The sequence below is a fragment of the Micromesistius poutassou genome, assembly GCF_964030765.1.
Source record: "Micromesistius poutassou genome assembly, chromosome: 16".
Taxonomy (NCBI): Eukaryota; Metazoa; Chordata; class Actinopteri; order Gadiformes; family Gadidae; genus Micromesistius; species Micromesistius poutassou.
In genome coordinates, this window is record NC_140286.1 from 3,469,386 (window position 1) to 3,483,218 (window position 13,833).

The 13,833-nt window shown below is 49.8% G+C and overlaps 2 protein-coding genes across 2 annotated transcripts; both read left to right on the forward strand.

Moving 5' to 3' along the window:
* Nucleotides 1–424: 424 nt before the first annotated feature.
* psmb11a (proteasome 20S subunit beta 11a) lies at nucleotides 425–1,546 on the forward strand (the record flags this gene model as incomplete). The annotated part of the gene is made up of 1 exon (XM_084481434.1): nucleotides 425–1,546. The coding sequence occupies one exon, from the start codon at nucleotides 425–427 to the stop codon at nucleotides 1,544–1,546; it is 1,122 nt and encodes a 373-aa protein (XP_084337560.1).
* A 303-nt stretch (nucleotides 1,547–1,849) lies between these two features.
* Nucleotides 1,850–7,795, forward strand: psmb5 (proteasome 20S subunit beta 5). The gene is made up of 3 exons (XM_084481202.1): nucleotides 1,850–2,065; nucleotides 2,643–2,949; nucleotides 6,837–7,795. The coding sequence occupies exons 1-3, from the start codon at nucleotides 1,856–1,858 to the stop codon at nucleotides 7,118–7,120; spliced, it is 801 nt and encodes a 266-aa protein (XP_084337328.1). The 5' UTR covers nucleotides 1,850–1,855; the 3' UTR covers nucleotides 7,121–7,795.
* The last annotated feature ends 6,038 nt before the right edge of the window (nucleotides 7,796–13,833 follow it).

Consider the following 13,833-nt stretch of genomic DNA (forward strand, 5'->3'; position numbering starts at 1 on the left):
TCAACACAGTTTGGCGAGTGTGTGTGTGTGTGTGTGTGTGTGTGTGTGTGTGTGTGTGTGTGTGTGTGTGTGTGTGTGCTCCCGTGTGCGTCTTTTCACGATGGATTGTTTTACAGCACTATAAAAGGCCTGGTATTTCAATAATCAGGTCAAATGGTGCCTACAGTCTTTGGCGTTGATCTGAGATGTGATTCTGATGGATAATAGCCTAAGCCAAGAGAGAGGGCAAGCTTGGAGGATGTCCACGTTATTTCCAGAAAAGACATTGATGTCGCTCACAAGAATACATTGATGTTACTCACGAGAAGACATTCATGTTACTCACAACTTGAAGAATATTTGCTTTTGACTCAAATTAGCCTTGGAAAATACTTTCGATCCATAATCTTATTTTGTGAGGTCATCTTTCCCAATTTCCTCAGCCATGGCGTTGGAAGACTTCTGCAGCTTCAGGCACAACGACCACCTCTGGGCTCCTGCATCTCTGCTCCTGCCTCTACAAAACCCCGCTTCCTCCACCACAGGTATCCCCAAACACTTCCACTCTGGACGGATAAGATCTGAGTCAAGTAACTGTGACGACGGACCGCCCCTCCACTTCATCATCCCCCCCGCCTCCGCTGCCCGCCGCCTGATGCCCACGGTCCGGCGGCCCTTCCCCCTGACCCACGGCACCACCACCCTGGGATTTGTCTTCCAGGGCGGGGTGATCGCGGCGGCAGACACCCGAGCCAGCGCCGGGGGTCTCGTGGCGTGCCCCATGGTCCACAAGATCATCCCCGTCCACTCCCACCTGGTGGTGACGACGTCGGGCAGCGGTGCCGACTGCATGCTGTGGGCGCGTGTGCTGGAGCGCGAGATCCGGCTCTACCGGCTACGCCACGGCCGCCTTCTGTCGGTGCGAGGCACCGCCAAGCTGCTGGCTTTCATGCTGCATCCATTCAAAGGGACGGATGTGTGCGTGGCCCTCACTCTGTGTGGGTGGGACCAGGGACCAAATGGAGGTCACCACGATGGAGGTGACCAGGGCTCGGCGGGGTCATCCGGGGATGTGACCACCAGGGAAGCACTGAGTTGGATAGAAGGGACGTCTCTTGTCTCTGAACAGTCTTGCTCTTCCTCCTCTTCTTCATCCTCGTCCTCCACTTCCCCAGGACCCTCCTCACCTTCCTCCTCCTCCTCTTCCTCCCCCTACTCCATTTCCTCCACAGCTAGGGAAGGCCCAAAGGTGATCTACGTGTGCAGCGATGGCGCCCGCCTGCAAGGGGAGCTGTTCTCCGTGGGGTCGGGCTCACCGTACGCCTACGGGATCCTGGATGGAGGCCTGAGGTGGACCCTGAGCCGAGAGGAGGCCTTCTCATTGGCCAGGGAGGCCGTCTTCCGAGCAACTCACAGGGACGCGTACTCTGGGAATAACGTGGACCTCATTTACATCACAGAGAATGGTTGGAGTCGCAGAGAGAGGGAGGACCTGAAGGAGGAATATTACAGACGAAAGGAGGAGATAGGGAAGATAGTGGAGGAAAGACGTAGAATGACTGACTGAGTTTTTATTTTATGAACCCTGTTATTATTATTATTTTGTAGTTATTAATAAATTGTGTGTTGTTAATGTGTTGCAGAAAGTGTTGCTTTTTTATATTTTGTTTTGGATATATCCTTATTTATTTCCGTAGGGGAATATATATCAGCACTAAACCATATGTTAATAGACTGTGTAGAATGCACTAAACACTATTTAAATGTTGCCGTTTATAAAGCATCACAAATAGGGGGCGCTGTCATATTTTGTCTGCACTACTAAACCATATATTGTAAATCGCGGAAGTCCATTGAACAACTATTAGTTTCAAAGATGGCGCTCGCTAGTGTGTTGGGCAGTGATTATGCGGATTTTTCATTTGATACCGACAAATCCTATGCTTTCGGCTGCGGACTCGCCGCCGAGCCTTCATCGATAGATAATCTCAGCTTCGCCATTAAAGGGGCGCTTGCCTCCGCGGAGCAGGACGACGTGGAGAAGAAGATAGAGTTCCTCCATGGCACCACCACCCTAGCGTTCAAAGTAAGCTAGCTAACGCTGCGCTGCTTGCCGGCTGTCTTTGTATCTGGTTCTCCATTTAAAGGCAGGGCGTTTTTACTTGGCTGTAATATGTGTCGGAAATGTTGAACCATCTCACACGTTGTTTGATCTCTGATAAGTCGTAGGTTAGTTGTGCTACGGGATCTCTTGAGAAATCTCATGGTCGTTAGCTTTGTTAGCCTATCCAATGCCGAGGATGACAGTGTGGTTATTGTTGATGGGAAGTCTGCTCGCCTCTTAAAGCGAACTTCAACTTAATTTTTTATTTCACTGTCTATCAAACATACCTGATATTGACGCGGTCAATGTTTCTGACCTGCTGCACATAAACTGACATCAAGGCGTTGAGGTGTTTACAAGTGGTGTAACTTCCAAATCAAACTTTACTTATTGAGCGCTTTTCGTGCAAAACGTTTCACAAGTAAAGCGACACAACAATGGATGAGTATAAAATAACCCTAACGTTACACATCAGAATCACGAAGATGCATTAAAGCACGCTCAAAACAAATAAGGGAAACTACAAAAATAACTTGAATACGTCCGTTATCTTTCCCAGTTCGACCATGGCGTCATCGTCGCCGTGGACTCCAGGGCCACCGCGGGCGCCTACATCGCCTCCCAGACGGTCAAGAAGGTGATTGAGATCAACCCCTACTTGCTGGGCACCATGGCCGGAGGAGCGGCCGACTGCAGCTTCTGGGAGCGCCTGCTGGCCCGCCAGTGTCGCGTCTATGAGCTCCGCAACAAGGAGCGCATCTCCGTGGCAGCCGCGTCCAAGCTGCTGGCCAACATGGTGTACCAGTACAAGGGCATGGGGCTCAGCATGGGCACCATGGTGTGCGGCTGGGACAAGAGAGGCCCAGGTAAATGTTACTGTGTGTGTGTGTGTGTGTGTTTTGACATTTATTTATTATAGTTCTTTTTAATCAGTTTTATCATTAAAAAAACAACAATCTCCTCATGGCATTGGTGATATACTGGTTTAGCATAAAATGTATTGAGGCATTCCCCCGCAGTCATTTGCACTGCAGTACTCCAGACCATTTCTGCCCCTCCAATACTGTGAGTAAAGGACCGCTGTTAACAACACATCAAACCCATTAAGAAAAGGGAAGTGACATGGAGACCATCTAGCGATCAATAAAATGATGCTTTTGAAATAGACCTCACCACTTGCTTAATGAGGTGAGGGAAAAAATCTATTTGGCCCATACCACGGCTGACAGGATGGCGGCGCTCAATTGTGCAAGGTCAACCAAACCTTAGAGCGCATTTAACCGCCAATCAAAACACTTTATTGACTCATTACAGGCCTCTGTACCTGGGTAATCATCATAAGCATGGATTTCAGTAACACAGTGGACACAGAATTATGTATTGCTTGAAAATCAAGCAATCTGATATTTGATAAGAGACTTTTTTTTTGTTAGATTTGGATAAGAAAAAACATAATTAGGGTTGCATGGTTGAAATAATAAATTTCTCTGGAGAGGTGGAAAAGGTGACTTGGTGACTGCAAGACACCCACACCAATAATTGCTCAGATCAAAGATCCACAAGAGGGATCTCTGGGATGGCAGAATTGTACCTGTAATTGTTATCATTTACGACACTAGATGGCACTGTAGACTCTTGTAAACACTATCTCCCTGCCTCTCCAGTCGTGAGGGATGATTTATTTATTTCTTTATCTTTTGATACCACGGCAAAGACCCAAGAAGCCATACATCACAGCCAGTGTGCTTAAAGAGGTCGCCACGGTGACACAGTAATGGCAAATCAATGAGGCTGCGACTGCGAGCCACAGAGAGAGGTCCCAGACGATGATGGACACAGGGTCTCAGCCCCGGACAATTGGGTCGCATGCATAATGCCGCCCGCCAGTCCCGATGCTGCTGATCGATGGCCAGCGCTTCCGAGGGAAGCTGCGATCGTCCACAGCGGGACAAAAGACCGGTACCCTGCCCGGTAGAGCCGGCGTGTTTAAATCCCGGGTACCAATCAATCGCAGAAATAACGATCGGCGAATAAGTTCGATAGGAGCGAGGGAGTCTCGCCGTCGCCTTGGGTCCCCCCCGGCAACGGCGGTGATTGAACGGAAAGGTAAATGAAATCAATTGCGATTAGGTGCGGAAGCTCCTTAGTCGGCCGCAATCACGTCAAAAGCACTTATTCCTCTGGTGGGGGGCTCGCTGGGGAAGGCTTTCTTACAAGGTGGGTTGTGAATGAAGTGATCAAGGGCACAGTTTGACCTACGGTAGCTTTCTATAGGGTCTCTTGTACAGGGGTGTTCACCAGCTGTACAGCACCCTCGTCTGGCTGATGTTTGACCCTAAAATAATGATAATGTATATCAAGTGGTGGAATGGCGGGGGGTCTCCAAAAACGGCAGCAGGAAGTCTTCATCTTAACCCAAACCGTTTGGTGCCGACCCAGCTGTGGTCAAAACGGTCTCTTACGACCACGGCGGAGTGCACCCCCTGTCGTAAAACATGGCCGCAGTGCTGCTGTTTTATTGCCTCTCCCCTCTAGGCAGACGGTGCCTTGATATATAATGGCGGCCGTTCCCCAACCCCCCCCCCCCCCCCTCCGTCTCCTTCCTGTTCTCTGGTTCCATTTCGGCCCCAGGCCTGTCATGTGTTTTGTACGGGAAAGGGCACCGTCGACAGACGGCCGTCTATAGACAAGACGCAAAGCTCATTTAAAGCTGACGAACCTCCACCCTCCCTCCCTCCCTCCCCCACCTTCGCCCTCCGCCCACAGCGGTCCATCGAGCCAGCTGCAGTGGATGCTGGCACTCTTTTTTTTTTCAAAAAGTAGAAAATCTGCTTATCCACCTGTCAGCTGATTGATAGAGTGGAAGGAGCCGTCGGCTGGCGGAACGTTCCGCCATCCATCCAGTGGCCGCGCCCGCCGCTCCGCTCGCTCTCTGCTTCAAACGCCAGACTCATGAATTTCCTGTCTTGGAGGTTGTTTTTCTATTTGGTTCTCTTCATTTTTCATGTTGGCCAAGTGCCACTAAGGTGGCAGCACCCATGTAGTGCGTACATCGCCTAAACCGCACGGCGCTCGGCTTCTCAAAGGACCCAGGTGCGCTGTTGCCTTGACGGCAGCACACTTCTTCGTCTTTGGCTTTCTAAAGACATCCCATCATCCTCGCCTCTCCTCTCACCTCCCCATCAGCGCTGGCACTGAGCCTGGGAGACTCACCTGGCTCTGAGCGCCCGGCCCATGTGTCGTGGTGGGGGGGGTCCTCCTTTTCTTGACGTTTATTTAATGACTGCATTTACGGCTGTTGAGGAAGCGGCGCTCCGCCGTGGGGCACGGCCGGGAGACGGCGGAGGCGACACCGGGAGCCGGCGGAGGCGACGCCGGCGGCGCTGTTCATTCAGCAGATGCAGGATGATTATCCCTGCCAGGTAGCGGCTGGCTGGAGTGCAATTTGCCAGCTGAAAGCGATTGCCCGCATTATTTTCGTTCCATGACTAATAGACTGTCATTTGTTTTTCAGTTGGAACTGCGCGTTTCTTTTTTTTTTTCCCTCCCCAAAACGTGTTAGCTATTCGCAATGTTCAGTTTTGAGTGTGGGAGTATGTGTGGGAGAGTTGTGTGTGTGTCGGTCTTAACAGGTTTAGGCCTGTGACGCCGCTAGAAAAGACGTACTTTTCGTACTGCCATCTGTCGGGAGTGCGAGGGCGATCGCAGGCTGTCGCCAACTGCTCGATATCTCACTCGTCACTCTCATCTCGACCGGGTCATGGTGAGATGCGCAAAAAGTCTTCACGTGTCCTCAAACGACAAGATGCGTGCTGTGTACACGCTTGTCCATGCACGTGGACTTCTGGGGGGCCCTGTTGGGACTTAAAATAATTTTATAAATACCTGTTGAAGAATTATATAGACGTAAGTGTTCTGTTTTCGGAATACGCCTGTGGGGGCGACCTTGTGTTGTTCAGGTATGTTTGAGTCTAAAACTGCACGGGTACAACATGCGTGTACAACTAGGTTATAGAGTTATGCGTGTACAACTAGGTTTTACGTGCGTGGTGTGCGAGAGCGTTTATGCATGCATTTGTGTTACGACGTCCTTGTCTGAAGGCGAGAGGAAGCGTCTCTGGGCGCCACTCTCACTCGCTCTCCTTCCTGCCCGCGGGAAGGGGGGGGGGGGGGGTAGGGGAGGTCACCTGCTCAGCTCGTGTTACTGGTCGATAGTTAATTTTTGGTGTGTTGGCCCAGATCAATACTCTGTACTGCTCCTGCTGTAGCCGGGGGCGACCGTGTCTTTTTGGAACGTGCGCCGTGTCAGCAGGTTCCGTGGCCAGCCTCACCTCATACGGACAGGATGCAGCTGTTGGCATCTGGCTGTCTCATCCCCCCCACACACATACACACACACCCACCGTCCCCACTCCCCTCCTGTTCCTCCTCCATGAAATCACAGCTGTTCCCCCCCCCCCCCCCCCCTCCCCCGGTGGGCCCTGTGTAGGCTCGGTGGTATAAGGAACACCAGGCTGCTGGATGTCACAGTTGTGTGTGTGTGTGAGAATTTTGTCAGAATGTAGTGTATAAACCAAGCTAAGTATATGTGTGTGGTCTTCTGTTCTTCTGACCCAGAACTCCACACCAGGTGAACTGTCCTCCATGATAGCTCTCTGGTACTGACCGTACTTCCATCTTCCTTCTCCCTCCCTTCTACTCGCAACTCTTTCTCTCCCTCCTGTTATCTCCTTCCCCCCGTCTCCCCCTCCAGGCCTGTACTACGTGGACTCTGAGGGGAACCGCGTGTGCGGCGACCTGTTCGCCGTGGGCTCGGGCTCCATGTACGCCTACGGCGTGATCGACAGCGGCCTGCGGCAGGACATGACCGTGGAGGAGGCCTGCGAGCTGGGCCGCCGCGCCATCTACCAGGCCACGTACCGTGACGCCTACAGCGGCGGGCAGGTCAACCTGTACCACGTGCACGGCGAGGGCTGGACGCGCGTCTCCCAGGACGACGTGCTGCTGCTGCACCAGAAGTACCAGGAGAAGCTGTAGAGGAGGAGGAGGAGGAGGAGGAGGAGCTGGTGTAGGGGTTAAAGGGGAACAGCGATGTGCCGTTGTTTTCTGATTGAGGAGAGTGCTGCTTGCTACGCGTGTTGTGAACCAAAATGGCGGTCTGCAGCATGGACTCATTTGCGTTCCCCATGTCGGAACAATGACACAATGGGTCCAAACTGGACTAAAGAAATCAATTGTCCAACGTCTTTGTGTTCAATGTTGAGGACCGGTTATTATATTTTTCCACAACACGCGTATATAGCAGTTCTGTTTTATTAGAGAATAGCAGAGCGTTACGGTTCCCAGTTGACCCATTGGTTCATGGGTTACAAAGGCAGCGGTGTATATTCCCTGTTGTTCAGTACATGTTCACATTGTGTAATGGGCGGGGGGGAGGGCAACGTGAAAGTAGTGCAGATCTGTGGGGAGGGGAGTTTGTTTTGCAAAGGATGAGTAGTGAGTCATTTGCCTTGTCACTGGGCTCCAATGAAAAGCATCCACTTAACGTAGATTATTTTGACAGGAACACTTGTCAATTGACATACACCCACACACACACCTAAACGTAGGGAGTGATGATTGTTAAGCTGAAGACACTACTTCACTTGAAAATGTAAACTGCTAAACAACATCCTTTCTAATTAATAAATGACACCTTGTTGGTTTTTTCCAGATTGTGTGTGTGTCATTTGTCTTTCTTTCTCTCAGTCGGTTTACTTTAATATTCCTTATCGAGTGCATACTCGGAATGGAGAGATGATCTTCGACACCCGTCTCCTTGATGTAGTTGCTTCTGTTTACATCGCCGTCATCTGTTCCCACATCTGTTGGCAACTGTCGTTAGATCCACCAACTCCTGTTTCGGCAGTGTATTGCAGCCTACGCTCGTCGCTTATTGGTAGAGACGAGAGCCCCGCTTAAATGGAAGTTGCTTAATTGCATCGGGCAATCTTCCGTTGTAATTGCGCCTCTGAGTTGTGACAATGTATTTGGTACCCATCGCCGCATGCTCCCCCGCCCCTCCAGTCTTTCAAAATGTCTCCCTGTTCTCTCACTTGGCTTACACAAATTCTTCCTTTTTTAATTGGATGTGTAATGTACTTTTCTTTACTTTTTTCAACCCATACGTGTTTTCCTTTCGTTCTTTTTGTTCTTCCCAACAACGTAACGACCCGCGCAGCGCGAGGGTGCCACTCGAGCGCGTTTTACGGTCTGGGATAAACCAATAAATGGCGATGAGTAGACCTCCAGCCGCCGCGCCTCTGAGCCGTGGTTAAAAACTATTTTCACAGGTGACTAGTTGGCAGATGGGAACAGAAATGGGATTTCGATAAATGGAAAATGAGCTGGTTATCGAAGTCCCGTAAACGCTGTTGATTGAAGGGACGGTGTGCCCCTGCTACACGAGAGGGCATAAAACGAAGGTGAACGTCGTGATTAAATAAGTTATATAAGAATACGTTTTATTTCGCTGTGTTAAAGTATCCCACGATTAGACTAGAACAACGAGCATTGCAGTGCAAGGTGTAACTAACTAACTAAGGTTAGGCCTATTCTTAGAACGATATGCGATAGGAGTGGGCTCCAAGTCTAGTTAGGTGATTATTTTATAACGGCCATATGTGACACAACGTTAACATGTGCTTCAGTGTCGTCATTGCGTCACTTGGAACAGTCACTTCCGACAACGAAAAATACTGCTTTTAAGGGCTACAGTGTTAGTCCATAATTACTAGATAAGGTGTAATTTGAGTTCTGCAAACACATGCGGGGGCAGAAGAGGGATTCACAGGAAGAAAAATAAACGGTGCCTTTTGTTTGAATCGTACACCCTTTCTCCTGATTACCGGCTGTAGTTATGTTGTGTATACATGTATATTCTCTGTGTGTGTGTGTGTGTGTCTGTTTGATCTTCTGGTAGTGCGTTTACATGACATTCAAAAAAGTCGACTTATTGGCTTAGTCCAACTATGATTGGATTACTAAGATATGTATACACCTTAGTCGAGCTATACTCGAATCGAATTGTTTTTTTTTGTTTTTTTCTCCCGATTTTGACTGCTCCGCCGGCAGAGCAGCCGGAGGAGTCGGCATACGACCGAGAGGTCGGAACAATGGAGCGTAGGAGAAATGATATAGACCCGAAGTGAACTGACAGCTGTCTGCTGAAACATCGCTTTCTCGAATGGGTTTGTTGTTGCTGGTGACGTAAAGAGGTCAACCGGTGGCTCTATTACCACTAGTTGAAATGGGCACAGCGCCACCTATCGTACCGGGGCATGACACGCTTCGGCCAATGAATCGATTTACTCACCGCCATGTATATGCGGACAATTGCAGTTGTCCAATTGAGGAGCATAATCGAGCTATGGCTTTAATCGAATCAAGCTGTGCATGTAAACGTACTCGTATGTAAACAATTGCTGAAGAGTCTCTTCAGCAATTGAGTCTCCTCTTTATCTGGGTCGATCGATGTTCTCAGTTCGTTTTGTGTTTTGAATTCATATTTAATCTGCCGTTGGTGATGCTCCGTCCCTTGGGCTTTTTTCTACCACACTTTAGGAAACCTCACTTGTTCTAACCGCCTTATGAATAAGTAACGTAGCAGACTAGAGGGTACTAATATCCCTCGCCTGGCAGTTCGGTTCAAATCCCATAATATATTCATCCGCAGTCGACGACCAAGGCCTACTTTGGATGAATATTCTGACTTCTAGAGTCTTTTTTAAAGCTAATAACCAGTCATTAATTACCTATTCAGCTAAGTAGGCTAGTATTTTGACATTTAATTGTTTTGGTTGTAATGACATCTTCAGAAAGCCTGCAAAGGGCATGGCTGGCAAGCATTTCAATTAAGCACGATCCAATCAAATCACGCTCTCCTCCTATATTTTGATCTTCGCTAATTGCCAAACACCTGTTCCAGAAATCAGGATTTTCAGATTTGCAGTGTATTTTAATTGGGAACGGAACGACACACAATTGAAAATGATGAATTTTATAATTGCGAAAACCTTCAATACTTGCATACATCATTAAGTGTGCTACAAAAAGGTACAAGCAAAAACCCTAACAACTAAAAACGTTTAAATTAAGTGTTATTCCCCTCTCTCTATCTGTTCTTTCTTGCATGTCTATTGGCTAGCTCAAATGTAGCTACATTGAAAGACGGGTTCCCCTCTCCTGTGCTCCTTCTGAAGGTGGGGTGATGGGTCCTCTTCCTTTCAGCCCGCTGACACAAACGGTGATTAAGGGCTGTAGAAATAAAATGTACTTGACGCATAGGTTTAGTTTAGGTAGGCCTACAGGGTTGGAAATGGTTAATGGTTGCTATTAGCTCAGAAACCACTAAGGCTATCTGTTTAGTAAGGGGTTTAATGCAATCAAGTAGAAAAATCTATCAGTCATTATTGACCAATCACAGGCTGCCGTTAGCTTCGTTGGCTGTTTGCACTCTCTCTTGTGTAATTGAATCAATAGCAGCGTGTAAAGTGATGCCTTCGCCAATAGCTTTGCTACTCGTTCACCTATCGCTTCCCCACATTGTTTTCACTCAGGATGTTCTCCGGCTCAAACGACTCTCACCGTGCGACCTTGGCATCGAACCAGCGGGTCAGCGAACATCCGGCTCCACTACGGTGAGTCGGTGAGTTGCGAGTGCTCCAACAGCCAGCACTGCTTTGACTACAGTAGGGGGTATTACCGTCGCCACGTGTGGCGCTTGTTGTTTCATTAGCGGTTCACACCAGTAATGGTCCCCGGTGAAAGGCCGCAGCGCTGTCACCACCACAGAGCAAATAACAGAAAATTGTGTTTTTTGTATTTTTCATACCTAAAATGAAACTAAGCTGCAATGAAAACGACCAGCTGGCAACATTGGAAGGTGGCAGCACGAACGCTTTCACACCGTTGCAAAATAACCCAGTTCAATTTTTTTCTCAATTTTGTGTTTGTTTTTTTTTGCCCACGTTGAGCCATCTGCGAGGCAGAGGATAGCGTTTCATTTCTGAACACAGTCCTCAACAAGGCCTGCTAGCACTTAGGTATGCATCCCGTGGGAGACGAGCCAATAGGATCCAGAGTATATAGGCCCAAGTCATTTTGGAGCATATTTATAAAGATTAAGAGGAAAGCACACACACACACCCAAGGCAGACTCTTGTCTGCGGCCCTCCATTCTGAAGCTATTATTCTATCTGTTGATGCCGGGGCCTGTTGTGTGGTGGGAGGGGGGGAAGAAAGCAATGAGAAATCTATTTGGCGAGGGGTAATGACTCCTGGCACGGCGGCTCCCCTCACCCCCTGAAGTCTCCCTGCATGTCACACAATCAGGGCGCCGGCGTCCTTTAAATATGATCTCCTTACTACACGTCCCCACCCTCCGCACATAATTACGTTTGTGCTCCGCGTGCATCCTTCTCCTCGCGCCGTCGCCGGCACCCCCCGAGTGGCGACTGCCACCACGCCCGCTCTGAGAGTCTCCATTTTTCCATCCCCCCGGGAGGTGACAGCCACGCTCTCTTGTCATTCCCAGGGCGCGCCGGTGCGTGTGTGCTCCCTGGCCCGATTAGCTCTTCCTGAACGGGAGGTAAACCCCCTTCCCCTACCCCCCCCCGTCCTTCTCTGCCCTCACCCCTCTCCCCCAGAACATATTCTCCTCCACCACCAGCGGCAATAACATTTTGTCAATTGCTTTTTTTTTCTTTTTTTTTGGCCAACATTGTGTTGCACGATTAATTCAGCGGCACGACTCGATGAAGCCGGTCAGGGGGAAACAGTGTGGCACTCGACTCGAGTCCAATCAGACTCATTCCTCCGCTGGGGAGCTTCGGCCAAACACAGCCCTCTCTCCGTGATCACCACCAGCACCATCATCATCATCGTTGATGTAGCCGTCACCGTGACGATGATGGGATGGTGATGACCACCCTGAACTGGCCACCAAGAACCCCCTTCCCCCCTCTGCTATTAGTGCAATATGTCTCTTACAATGACAGCCATCATCGTCATCGCCAGGACGACGAAGGAGATGATGGTGGAGACCCCCTCCGAAAACAACCACTCAACTAAATGCCGCCTTCCCCCCCTCCCCCCCCCTTAGTGTAGTAGGTCCCTTACGATAACCCTAACCCTAGCCATCATCGTCATCATAAGGATAATGGCAATGAGCGTGGTGATGTCTGACCCCTTCCCCAACTCACCGCCCCCCCCCCCCCCCCCCCCATATGCTATTAGTGCAGTCTCTCCCTGGAGCTCCCGGCGGCGGTGGCTGTTTGTCATGGTCATGACACCTGACTGTATAAATGGGAGCTGTCTGTTTGTTTTATCGTCACCCCCGCCCAGGCCTGCCCCCTCGCAGGCAGACAGGCAGGGTCACGGAGCCTATGTGGTGGGGAGACGGTGGCAGGAAGAGTGATGGACCCTGCCACGGTCAGTCCACTTATACTCGGCCGCGTGGCTCCTGGCTTCCCCTGACGCACGCCGTCTTTCCTCTTGGAAGGTGGAAAGCCGAGCCCCAATAGCACGTCTACACTGGTTTTTCATTCGATGGCTCCCTCCCCAGGGGAAGGCCGCTGCATGTTCCCTGCATGTCACCTGCAGGCGAATCGGCGACGTGACGCACCTGTGCTCTGTTTATTGCAGGGGAATTAAAGGGATGTTTTACACGGGAGCCTGTAACCCTCCCATCCTTTGAAACCGCCACAGCCGTGGCGATGGAGAGAGTCTCCCATGGTGCATGATACCACTGGAACGGTGCCATGTTGTTTTGCGTAGGTCAGGAAATGAAACAGAGGCCCTCCATATCTACCGTCTCTGACGGCTGGAGCCCGTTATTGTACTTTAAGAGTGTTTTTCACGCTTTCAGGAAAGGAGCGTAATTGGAGCAGGGACAGCATGATTGGCTTCTAACAAGGGTTTTACAGGTTTACACGGCCCAAACACAACGAGCGCCCCTCTGCACAACGTAGCCTTCAAAAACAAACGACTGAACAGACACAAGGCATGACAAGAAGAACCTTGCTTTGTTTGTTGAGAGAGAGAGAGAGAGAGAGAGAGAGAGAGAGAGAGAGAGAGAGAGAGAGAGAGAGAGAGAGAGAGAGAGAGAGAGAGAGAGAGAGAGAGAGAGAGAGAGAGAGAGAGAGAGAGAGAGAGAGAGAGAGAGAGAGAATAATGAAAGGAAGAACAAACAGGTGACAAAATACACAATGAATGAGAGCAGAAAGAAAGTACAATAAAAAGTGTCTGCGTGCCGTGGCACACAGCGACAGGTATCTTTTTTTTTTACGGCAGGATGAAGTACACCTTGATTTAAGGACAGATTTTATTATTATTTATAACGTATGAGAGCCGCGTGTGTCTGTGTCTTCGGCTTATGCCAAACAAGGAAGATCATGTTGGTGTGTGTGAGTGTGATATTGGTTTCATGGGGCTCAGAGCTGAAGGCTTTATGACAGACAAGCATAATGCCATGCAGAAGATTCATTTCGAGGAGCTTTTAGCTCTTACCCTTCCTTCTCTCGCTTTCCCTGTCTCCCCGTTGACTGCTCTCCCTCCCTGGTTCTCACTCTCTTGTCTCTCTCTCTCCCTCACTGCCTATTTCTTCCTTGCTCTGTCTCTTCTCTCTCCCCGTCTCCCGGTGTGTCTCTCTCTCTCTCTCTCTCTCTCTCTCTCTCGCTCTCGCTCTCGCTCTCTCTCTCTCTCTCTCTCTC

What these genes read in the sequence shown, in the direction of transcription:
- psmb5 (XM_084481202.1), top strand. Translation starts at nt 1,856, where the DNA reads ATGGCGCTCGCTAGTGTGTTGGGCAGTGATTATGCGGATTTTTCATTT. An exon ending in CCACCACCCTAGCGTTCAAA is followed by an intron (nt 2,066 to 2,642) that starts GTAAGCTAGCTA and finishes TATCTTTCCCAG; the next exon opens with TTCGACCATGGCGTCATCGT. An exon ending in CTGGGACAAGAGAGGCCCAG is followed by an intron (nt 2,950 to 6,836) that starts GTAAATGTTACT and finishes CTCCCCCTCCAG; the next exon opens with GCCTGTACTACGTGGACTCT.